The sequence below is a fragment of the Erythrolamprus reginae genome, chromosome 9 (genome assembly GCF_031021105.1).
Source record: "Erythrolamprus reginae isolate rEryReg1 chromosome 9, rEryReg1.hap1, whole genome shotgun sequence".
Taxonomy (NCBI): domain Eukaryota; kingdom Metazoa; phylum Chordata; class Lepidosauria; order Squamata; family Dipsadidae; genus Erythrolamprus; species Erythrolamprus reginae.
Window position 1 is genome coordinate 14,409,602 of NC_091958.1, and position 12,211 is coordinate 14,421,812.

Consider the following 12,211-nt stretch of genomic DNA (forward strand, 5'->3'; position numbering starts at 1 on the left):
TGCTGACGCAAAGGCCCCCGCGCCGGAAGTCTTGGATGTGTTGAGTTGGTGGATTTGCTTGCGTGCCCTGTAGACTAGCCGGGGAGTCGTCATGGCGGTGAGTCGGGCATCGGGGGACCAAGCCGGGGCGAGCGAGGGATAGTTAAGTCAAGATCGAGGGGTGGTGATCATTTTTATTAGTTTTTTATTTATTTATTGAATTTTGACATTAAAAACACACACATTCATATTCTTCACTTCTGTGACATACACAATTATTTAGTTGTATATATACTATATGTATAATATAGTTCAAATCCCAAAACTGTGTGCCACCTGATGAGGGCAAATAAGGCCGAAATAGATCTATAGAAGTTTCCCTTCCTTTTAATTATCAGCAAAAATATGTTACCCACCCACCTACCTACACACACAAACACACATAATACATACAATATAAATGAAGAGTCAACAGACATTGTGGTCTCCGGGATGTCTAAAATTTATTAAAAACTACTAAAATTAACGAAGCTTTTGTTAGTCCTCTACTAATGTCGTCAGTTAGTGTGTATGTATATATGTGTGTGTGTAGATGGTTCTGACTTCAGGTTTTAGCCCGTGTAATATTTTTATATTTAATATTTTGATAACCGGAACTCAGAACAATCTGCATACATATAGCCCTGAAAATCTACAAAAACACACACACACACACACACACACACACACATATATATAATTTTTTACAAATTTGAATATACTATAAGTATGTGTGTGTTTGTGTGTATTCAAATTTGTAAAGAACTGATAAAGAAATAGAGGGAGACCAGGACAGATCCATTTCAAGCTTTTTAGCTCCCATCAGCTAGCCATACCCTCATAGGATTCAAACCTGGATTAAAGGTTCTAATCACTAGGCCACAGGCTCTACTCATTTTTATCAGTTGAGCAGGGGAATTTTAACGCAGATCCAAATATGGGAGGGAATTCACTGCTCCCTTTTGCCTCTTGGCTCCATTCCAGGGGCCATCCAGACACCAAATCATATTTTCAAATTTGTAAAGAACTGATAAAGAATAATGTATGTATGTATGTATGTATGTATGTATGTATGTATGTATGTATAGAGTCTTCAGAGAGGGACGGCATACAAATCTAATAAATAATAATAATAATAATAATAATAATAATAATAATTTGTTTTTGTAGATTTTCATGGGTACAGGTATGAAGGTCTTGGCATATTCGGATTTCTTCCCATGTAAATTTCAGAGATTCCAAAGCTTTGCTCGCCCTAGCACAAAACCAAAGGCACCAGCCTGAAGATGACGAGTGGGACCTTGTTGAAATGTCACCAGGAATCTCTGAAACTTACACAGGAAGAAACTTGAATATGCCAAGACCTTCATATATATAGTAGGTTCAAGTCCCATTGGGTATGGCTAGCTGATGAGGCCAAAAAATAAGGCCAAAATAGATCTATCCTAGTTTCCCTTAATTTTCAAATTCAGCAAAAAAACATGTGATATATATATATATATTTGTTTTCGTAGATTTTCACGGGTATATGTATGTAGATTATTCTGAGTTCGGGTTTTGCCCCGCATTTACATTGTGAGTAACTGTTATTTATATATATTTTCTTTTACATTTATATAGACATTGACTTTCCCCCCCTGATTTCTAACCAGTTGTATACTTTTTCCCATACTGTAAAGTATTTAATTTTTTTATGGCCTTTTATTCTCCCCCCCACCTCCCCTCCCAGCCTAAAGGAAAAGTAGGAACCAAAGGCAAAAAGCAGATATTTGAAGAGAACAAGGACACGCTCAAGTTCTACCTACGAATCATCCTAGGGGCAAATGTGAGTATGGGGTGCTGAACGGGGAGATGAGCTAAGGCAGCCTGTTTATTTTTGCTCAGGGAAGAAGAACTGCACTTTTGAAATAGAATGGAATAGAATTCTTTATTGGCCAAGTGTGATTGGACACACAAGGAGTTTGTCTTTGGTGCAGATGCTCTCAATGTACATAAAAGAAAATATGCATTTCTCAAGAATCATGAGGCATAATACTTAATGATTGTCATAGGGTACAAATAATCAACCGGGAAACAATATTCATATAAATTGTAAGGATACAAGCAACAAGTTACAGCTATAAGTGGGTCTGTATTCCGAGCAGGCTTTGTATTCTGAGCAGCCAGACAAAACAGTTGTTATCATAACGAGTGTTATCATAACTGGTGTTGTTATCATCATAACCAGTGAGTACCTGGGGCACTCACATTGCAGCACTGGTCAAAAAGGCCCAGCAGAGATTATACTACCTGAGACTTCTCAGCAAGCAACAACTGAAGGAAAAACTGCTGGTGGCCTTCTACTGCTGCATCGTAGAAAGTATTTTAACTTATTACCATTGTGCCAATTGCACAATGGCAGATAGGACAGGGCTCCAGAGGGTAAACATCATTGCCCAGAATCTCATTGGGTACCTTCTCCCCTCTTTGAAAGAGCTTTATAGCTTCCGCTGCCTTAAGAAAGTTCAAAACATTCTTAAAGATCCATCTCATCCTGGGCACTCTGTTTTTGAATTATTACCATCTGGCAGAAGATGTATAAAAATAAGGACAAATAAGCTGAAAAGTATTCTCTCCCAGGACATTAATGATACTGAATTCTACTGTATAGTGCAATATTAATGCAATATCAGAGGTTTTCAATTTAGTTGCATAGAATGTGGTGTGGATTTGTTTTATTTTTATAGTTTTTTAAATGTATAATGTACATTGAAGATGGCATTTAATGACTCAGGTCTATGATAGATGTTAAGGTCCTCTTTGAATACGATGGATGGACATCAGTCAATGAGGTTCAATGTAAATGTTAAAATAAAAAAAATCTTAAAAGCTGCAGCTATAGCTTTCCCCCCTTGGTGGCAAGAGTAGTTGCTCAAATCACAGCCCACAAAGTCGTATTTCCGAAGGTAAAAAGTGGAGTTGAAGTTTGATTGGGGAGATTTAACGGGTTTAGATGGAGCCATGGTGGTGCAGAGATTACTGTGCAGTACTGCAGGCTACTTCTGCCTGCAATTTGGCAGTTCAAATCTCACCAGGCTCAATGTTGACTCAACTGTCCATCCTTCTTAGGTGGATAAAACAAGGACCCAAATTGTTGGGGGCAAGATGCTGACTCTGTAAACCACTTAGAGAGGGCTGCAAAGCACTGTAAAGTGCTCTACAGGTAGATTAGTCTAAGTGCTCAATTGCTCCGGGACTGCCTTCTGCCGCACGAATCCCAGCGACCGGTTAGGTCCCACAGAGTTGGCCTTCTCCGGGTCCTGTCGACTAAACAATGTCGTCTGGCGGGACCCAGGGGAAGAGCCTTCTCTGTGGTGGCTCCGACCCTCTGGAACCAGCCCCCCCCCTGAGATTAGGATTGCCCCCACTCTCCTTGCCTTTCGTAAACTCCTTAAAACCCACCTCTGCCGTCAGGCATGGGGGAATTGAAACATCTCCCCCTTGCCCATGTTGTTTTGGTGTATGATTGATTGTGTGCTTGTTTTTTATATATATTGGGGTTGCTTTTATGATTTTTTTAACCTAAAAGTGTAATTAGATTGGTAAATATTAGATTTGTCACTATGTACTGTTTTGCCATTGTTGTGAGCCGCACCGAGTCTGTGGAGAGGGGCAGCATATAAATCCAATAAATCTAATCTAATCTAAGTGCTATTGCTAGTTTGAGAATACTTTTAGACTAATATTAGTCAGCCTTGGTGACTGGGGGATATGAGGTCTTCAATTCCCAGAGTAACATGGCCATCATTGCTAGGAAGTAGCATATAGAACATCATCAAGAGTTGGAAGAGACCTTGGAGATTGAAATGCACACATCTTAAAGTTATCTAGTTTTAGAAACAAAGTTTTAAACAAAGAGCTCAACGTCTGTTCCTCTTTCTCTCTTATTTTCATATCCCTTTCTTTTCAGGCCATTTATGGAATTGTCAACCTTGGCATCTTCTATGTAACAGCCACCATTTGGACGTGGGTGAGTTCTATATATTTTCATACTCTCCTTTCTTTTGAGTCAGTGGCTGCCAACGTGTGTTGCACATTGAGAATTTGGGGTGGGGCAGGGGATTGATTCAGGAGTGTACTTTTTCTTTCACTCCTTTCTGCAAAGAAAGAAGTGTTTATTGGCTAGGAGAATATGTGATTCATATTCAACTGCCATCCATCTGTCTCCACCAATCCTCTACAGCCAGTAATGTGCTGCTGCCCCCATGAGGGTGGGGTGGGGGATGCAGTGAGGGTAATAGGTTTATGCACTATTTATTGAATACTTAATAGATTTTTATTCTCCTTCCATAGTACCTTAATATGATCCTTAATTACTTTTAAAATAGCACATAATTAAATAGTATGTTTTTACCCATAAACACTTTAATAATTATCTAGAACTGAACTTTTATAGCAGTGAAAGAAAATTGAGCTACTTGTCTAACCTGTTATCCTACTGAACTGTGTGCGTTCAGTACAAAACCTTAAAATGTTACTGTGCTCCTCAACAAATAATGCTGTCTATCATTTGCCCTTTTTGTGGCTCTTCAAATAATGTGACTTAACCAACTGAAAAAAAAGTCCAAGCACCTATTTGAAAACTTAACTTGGTCGGTAAGCCACTCCCACCCAGACAAATGACTTTAAGCCACCCCCGGTCACATGATTGTCAAGCCACTCCCACCTGGTCACATGGCTGGCAAGCCATATCCAGTGTGGCAGTAAAAAAAAATTTGGCAGCCCATCACTGTCTATAGCTGAGATTCTGTATCATGTCTGTAAACTTGGGAGGCTCCACATATACCCAAAAGTAAACCATTCTTCCTTTAGAGCTGCCTTAATCCTTAACAGAAGTGCTTACATCCACTTATGGCCAGTAATCTTGGTTAAAAAGATGGCACCAGCTACAAAATGTTTGTCTTCATGTCTATCTTGGCATGTTGCTTGGCGGGCCCCAGGGGAAGAGCCTTCTCTGTGGTGGCCCCAGCCCTCTGGAATCAACTCCCCCTCCCCCCCGGAGATTAGAACGGCTCCCACCCTCCTTGTCTTTCGCAAATTACTCAAGACCCACCTATATCGCCAGGCATGGGGGAACTAAGACACCTCCCCCAGGCTTTTATGTTTTATGTATGGTATGTATGTGTTGTATGGTTTTAATTGTTGGGGTTTTAGATATTTTTTTCTTTTAATATTAGATTTGTTCCACTGTTTTATTGCTTTTATTATTGTTGTGAGCCGCACCGAGTCTTCGGAGAGGGGCGGCATACAAATCTAATAAGTTATTATTATTATTATTATCTTTGCCAAGTACAGTGGTACCTCTACTTAAGAACTTAATTCGTTCCGTGACCAGGTTCTTAAGTAGAAACGTTCTTAAGTAGAAGCAATTTTTCCCATAGGAATCAATGTAAAAGCAAATAATGCGTGCAAACCCATTAGGAAAGAAATAAAAGCTCAGAATTTGGGTGGGAGGAGGAGGAGGAAGACGAAGAAGAGGAGGACAGTCGCTGCCCAGAGCGAAGGGAGCCTTTTTTTTCTCTGGGCGCTGGCAGATGTTTATTCCCTCTCCAAGCACCCAGAGAAAGGAAAATGCTTTGTTTGCTCTAGATTGCGAAAGCCTCCTTAAGCACCACCAAAAGGCTCCTCTGGCAGCCCAGAAAAGCCTGAGATAACCAAGATTAAAGGGGGAATGGCAGGAAACTGGCTGGGCCTTCGTGCCACTCTCAAATTTCCTGGGAAATTTTTCTGGGCTCGGGTTCTTAACTAGAAAATGGTTCTTAAGTAGAGGCAAAGAAATATTGGATATCCGGTTCTTATCTAGAAAGGTTCTTAAGTAGAGGTGTTCTTAAGTAGAGGTACCACTATACAAACCTTCGTGTGCTTCTCAAACCATGTGTACTTTCCTGAAGTAGCATCTCCAAAGTAGGAGTATCTACAAAGGCTTTTGTTGTTTTTTTTTCTCCTGGCTGATTTTCATATTCTCCTCTTAGGTTGCCTTTGTGTTCAGCTTGATGGTCTACGGGGCCAGTTACCAATCCATGAGGTCAATGGCCAAGCCTACTTTTGCAGAGGGCGGCAGCCTTGCCGACGGCGGGATTGATCTGAATATGGAGCAGGGAATGGCAGAGTGAGTGTCAACACTACCTAAGTCCAGGTGAGCAGATCCTGCTGCCTGAGTGCATACGTAGTTTGCCTTCGTAGTCCCTGTTCTGTTCCGTGGGCTTCTGTTAATTCCAATCTCAGGAAAACCACTTCTTTCTTAATGAAACTTGATAGATTGTTTAGGGGAAAATACTGAACAGTGTTCCCTCGCTTTTCGCGGGGGATGCGTTCCGAGACCGCCCGTGAAAGTTGAATTTCCGCGAAGTAGAGATGCGGAAGTAAATACACTATTTTTGGCTATGAATAGCATCACAAGCCTTCCCTTAACACTTTAAACCCTTAAATTGCAATTTCCCATTCCCTTAGCAACCATTCAGATTATTACTCACCATGTTTATTTATTAAAGTTTATTAAAAAAAATATTTATTAAAGGCAGACGAAAGTTTGTCGATGACATATGACGCCATCGGGTGGGAAAAACCGTGGTATAGGGAAAAAACCCACAAAGTATTTTTTAATTAATATTTTTGAAAAACCGTGGTATAGACTTTTTGCGAAGTTCGAACCCACGAAAATCGAGGGAACACTGTATATCCACAAAGCAACTTTAAGACAGTGTAAGGTGTGAGTAATAACAGTAGTGGACTGTTCAGACAAATAAACCTTGGAAGGTCGAGTCAACCTTGAGCCGGTGGTGAGATTTGAACTGCTGAACTACAGCTAGCAGTTAGCCGAAGTAGCCTGCAGTGCCGAACTCTAACCACTGCGCCACCCCGGCTCATGATCCTCCATACCTTTAAGATTATTATTTTTTAAGCCAGTCTTTTTTTGTTTCTGGGGTGGAACGTTGGAGAACAATAGAAGATGCTGTATCTTTCATTTTCTGCTCTAATAAAAATCAAGCCTTTTTTTTCTCTCCTACCCTCAGGCATCTGAAAGACATGGTTTTGCTGACTGCCATTGTGCAAGTGCTCAGTTGTTTTTCCCTCTATATGTGGTACTTTTGGCTCTTGGTAAGTTTCATTTCTTACTTATTTCTTCCACGGCTCATTCTTCCCCTTTCCAGCTACATCAGTGTTATCAGTTTGGGGAAAGCACCGAACTTAGGAAGCAAGAGACCCTGAATTCAAAGTCCAGTCCAAATATACTGCTCAAAAAAATAAAGGGAACGCTCAAATAACACCTCCTAGATCTGAATGAATGAAATATTCTCATTGAATACTTTGTTCTGTACAAAGTTGAATGTGCACAACAGCATGTGAAACTGATTGTCAATCAGTGTTGCTTCCTAGGTGGACAGTTTGATTTCACAGACGTTTGATTTACTTGGAGTTATATTGTGTTATTGAGTCTTCGGAGAGGGGCGGCATACAAATCTAATAAATTATTATTATTATTATTATTATTATTATTATTATTATTATTATTAAGTGTTCCCTTTATTTTGGGGGGCAGTGTACATTCAGCCCAATCCACCGCACAGGGTTATTGCTGTGTGTAAAAAAAAAAGGAGGAAGATGTGTTAGATAATAATAATAATAATAATAATAATAATAATAATAATAATAATAATAATAATAATAATCCCAGCGGCCAGTTAGGTCCCACAGAGTGGGTCTTCTCCGGGTCCCGTCAACTAAACAATGCCACTTGGCGGGACCCAGGGGAAGAGCCTTCTCTGTGGCGGCCCCGGCCCTCTGGAACCAACTCCCCCCAGAGATTAGAATTGCCCCCACCCTCCTTGGCTTTCGTAAGCTACTTAAAACCCACCTCTGCCGCCAGGCATGGGGGAATTAAGACTTCTTCTCCCCCTAGGCCGTTACAATTGTATGCATGGTATGTTTGTATGTATGTTTGGTTTTATATATTAAGGGGTTTTAATTCGCTTTTTAGTATTGGATTATTATTGTATATTGTTCATGATTGTTGTTAGCCGCCCCGAGTTTTCGGAGAGGGGCGGCATATAAATCCAATCAAACTTGAAACTTGAAACTAGTAATAATAATAATTTATTAGATTTGTATGCCGCCCCTCTCCGAAGACTCGGGGCGGCTCACAACAATAATAAAACAATATTACTATGAAACAAATCTAATATTAAAAACATATAAAACCCCATCATTTAAAACCATGCAGCACACACATACCAAACATAAAATATAAAAGCCTGGGGGAGGTGTCTCAGTTCCCCCATGCCTGGCGATACAGGTGGGTCTTAAGTAATTTGAGAAAGACTAGGAGGGTGGGGGCAGTTTTAATCTCTGGGGGGAGTTGATTCCAGAGGGTCGGGGCCGCCACAGAGAAGGCTCTTCCCCTGGGGCCCGCCAAACGACATTGTTTAGTCGACGGGACACGGAGAAGGCCAACTCTGTGGGACTAGAGATATATGTGTTGCCTTACATTATTTATAAAAATAATAAAAGGCGGTATATAAACAAACAGCAGCAGTTGTAGTTCTTAGTCTGTTTGGAGCAAATCTACGCAAACCACACTTTGTAGCTGCATATAATTTTAGCCAGCAGAATTTGATATCACTTCTTGCTGGAAAAAAAAATAGATTTTTAAAAAAAGTATTTGTGCAATGCCGTTGCTTTCTTACAGATTGCAAAACAAGTTAGAAGTGCTCAGATATGTTTCTCGGTAGAAGAAAAACAAGCAAAAAGAATAAAATTATACCAATTTGGTGGGGCCTGGGGAAGAGCCTTCTCTGTGGGGGCCCCGGCCCTCAGGAACCAGCTCCCCCCCAGAGATTCATACCACTCTCGCCCTCCTTCCGCAAGAGTTTAAAGACTCATTTGTGCTGCCCAGCCTGGGGCTATTAACTACTTGCACCTTGGCCAATGAATGAAAGGGATGCTTGTTGTTTTAAATGGGAGTGACTGATTTTTAAATGTACCGTGGTTTTAGACCAATTAGTTTTTAAATTTAATTGGATTTCAGAAGTTTTTAATTGTTTTTTTTGTATGTTGTGTGAGTCCTCGGAGACGGGCGGCATATAAATCAAATAAATATATATTTGTGTGTGTGTGATTTTTTTTTGTCGAGTCACCCTTTTGTCGAGTCACACATAACCCTTCCCTGGTACAAGCTGATGCAGGAGATGAGCCTCTGGCCTAGAGCTAGCCACTGCCTTACAAGGGAAAGCCCCAGGTTCAATTCAATTCAATTTATTAGATTTGTATGCCGCCCCTCTCCGAAGACTCAGGGCAGCTCACAACAACAATAAAAACAATATTCTAGCGAAAACAGATCTAATATTAAAAAGCACATAAAAACCCTATCATATTTTTTTTTCCAATAAATTTTATTAATTTTCATAAAATAGACAAAACAAACAAACATACATTTAACATAAAAGTGGGGTTGCAATTTCCCCGCTTATTCTAGAAGATAAATATCAATACAGAAAAAAAGAATACATTATTAATCCTTAAAATCTACTTATTACTTTAAATGAAAAGAAGAAATTTGTTTAACCTTATATAATAAATCTTCATATATAGACTACATCCAACACAAAATTTAAAACGTATTCATACTTCTACTATTCACCTATTCTTTTTACTTTTACTACTTCTTATTTATCCATATACACACTTTGTTCCAAATCTCATAAAATATTATTTTACTGAAAGAGTAGTAGATCCTTGGAACAAACTTCCAGCAGACGTGGTTGGTAAATCCACAGTAACTGAATTTAAACATGCCTGGGATAAACATATATCCATCCTAAGATAACATACAGGAAATAGTATAAGGGCAGACTAGATGGACCATGAGGTCTTTTTCTGCCGTCAGTCTTCTATGTTTCTTGATCTTTTAAGACGGTTAAAAGACGGAAGACCCTATCATATTTAAAAAGCAAACAACACATACATATCCAAACATAAATATAAAAAAGCCTTGGGGAAAGGTATCTCAACTCCCCCATGCCTGGCGGTATAGATGGGTCTTGAGTAATTTACGAAAGACAAGGAGGGTGGGGGCAGTTCTAATCTCTGGGGGGAGTTGATTCCAGAGGGCCACCACAGAGAAGGCTCTTCCCCTGGGGCTCGCCAAACGACATTGTTTAGTCGACGGGACCCGGAGAAGGCCAACTCTGTGGGATCTTAACGGTCGCTGGGATTCGTGCGGTAGCAGGCGGTTCAAATCCCAGTAAGGGTGTGACTTCCTGATCAAGGCAAATAAGTCCGAAATTGATCTATAGTAGTCTCCCTTTTCATTGTCAGCAAAAATATTTGCATGTATGTATGTATATAAATGTCTTATTGTTATTGCTAAGTGGAATGTAATTCCTTAACTACCAAAAACCTACCCAGGTTTTTCCTAATGCTCAGCTAATGCACTTTGCTTGTGGCCTGCCTCAATAGGAATTCCTGTTGTTTTGTTACCTCTTCCAGGCACCGGGCCGAGCGCTCTATCTCCTTTGGGTCAACCTTTTGGGCCCTTGGCTCACCGCGGAATCTCCGGCTGCCAATCAAGAGCCCAACGAGAAGAAACAACGCCGGCAAGAACGCCGGCAGATGAAACGGTTTTAGCTGCGCTCCCGAGCACGGACGTCGGGCCACCTTGGGTCTCCATGTGGCTGTTTTTCAGGGATTTGAACCAATCAGAATACATCGGGGGGGATTTTCCCACCTCCCTCCCTCATTTCTGGCCCTTGCTCTTCCCGATTGACACCTGCTCATCCTAAGGCTAGATGGCTTGCAATGGGAAGGGTGGGGGAGAGCCCCAGGCAAATGGTTGCTTTTTTTCCGCCTTATGGCCGAGGGAAGGGGAATCGCTGGGACAGGGCTGTAGATGTGTCAATACCTTTTTAAAATGATGCTGTAATGCGAATCGGACAATGAAGGTCTTTGGAAGCAAAGATGCATTAAAAGAGACAGGCCCGCACGCACACAACGTTCGCCATGCGAGGGCTTGCAGTTTGTGTGGGTTTCCTTTGGTCATTTACTCTCCTAGTTTCGTGATCTTCCTTGTTCTGACCATATATTGTTTAGAATGAGGGATGGGCTCCTTTGGGTACGGTCAGGTACGCAGAACCGGTAGAAAAATGTTGAAACCCCCCCCCCCCCACCCCCCCGGGACTCTGGGTATGTTTGCCCTATCGCAGTAAATGAAGTTAAATGGGTATAATTTTAGAAGAGCTGTGCGTGCAACAATTAATTAAATAATTAATTAAAAGACCCTTATTTAAAAAACCGAACATACATACAAACATACCATGCATAAATTGTATAGGCCTAGAGGGAAGGGAATATCTCAATTCCCCCATGCCTGACGGCAGAGGTAGGTTTTAAGAAGATTACGAAAGGCAAGGAGGGTGGGGGCAATTCTGATCTCTGGGGGGAGTTGGTTCCAGAAAGAAAGAAAGAGAGAGAAAGCGAGAGAGATAGAGAGAAAGAGAACAAGAGAAAGAAAGCAAAAGAGAGAGAGAGAAAGAGAAAAACATGGAGGGAGGGAGGGAGAAAGAGAGCAAAAAAGAGAGGAAGGAAGGAAGAGAAAGAAAGAGGGATGGAGAGAGAGAGAAAGAAAGAGGAAGGAAGGGAGAGAGAAATAGAGCGAAAGGGAGGAAGAGAGATAATTTTTTGGTCCAAACTTTTTTTAACCCCCCCACCCTCCGCTCAATGTGTCCCAGGGTTTCGTAAATGTAAAAAATGTGCTGCGGCTCAAAAAAGGTTGAAAATCACTGTTTTAGATGTTTCGTTAATAGCAAATAGATAGAGAAATTGTATCTCTTTGAGACAAGGAGAGGCCAGGCACCCTAACCCAGGGGTCTCCAACCGCTGGTCCGCGGACCGGGACCGGGCCGTTGGGGGTTTTCAGCCGGTCCGCGGCACCAGGGCCCCCTCGGCCTTTCCGCGCTGCCCACCGCCCGCCCGATTTGCCCCCTCTGCTCCTCTGCCACCTCCTGCCTTTCACCGCAGCTCCTCCCGCACCCGGAACGCACGCCCTGCCCGCCTCACATTTGCCGAGAGGACTTTCGCCCCGGGCTCTCAGCAAGGGGGCTGCATGAGAGGCGGGGCCGGCGGAAGGTGATATTCAATGTCGGGGGCGCACGGGCGGTTT

The 12,211-nt window shown here is 41.6% G+C and overlaps 1 protein-coding gene across 1 annotated transcript; it reads left to right on the plus strand.

Moving 5' to 3' along the window:
• The first annotated feature begins 18 nt into the window (after nucleotides 1-18).
• On the plus strand, nucleotides 19-11,095 carry TMEM208 (transmembrane protein 208). Its single transcript, XM_070761670.1, has 6 exons — nucleotides 19-97; nucleotides 1,748-1,843; nucleotides 3,968-4,027; nucleotides 6,030-6,166; nucleotides 7,071-7,155; nucleotides 10,543-11,095. The coding sequence occupies exons 1-6, from the start codon at nucleotides 92-94 to the stop codon at nucleotides 10,678-10,680; spliced, it is 522 nt and encodes a 173-aa protein (XP_070617771.1). The 5' UTR covers nucleotides 19-91; the 3' UTR covers nucleotides 10,681-11,095.
• Nucleotides 11,096-12,211: the final 1,116 nt, after the last annotated feature.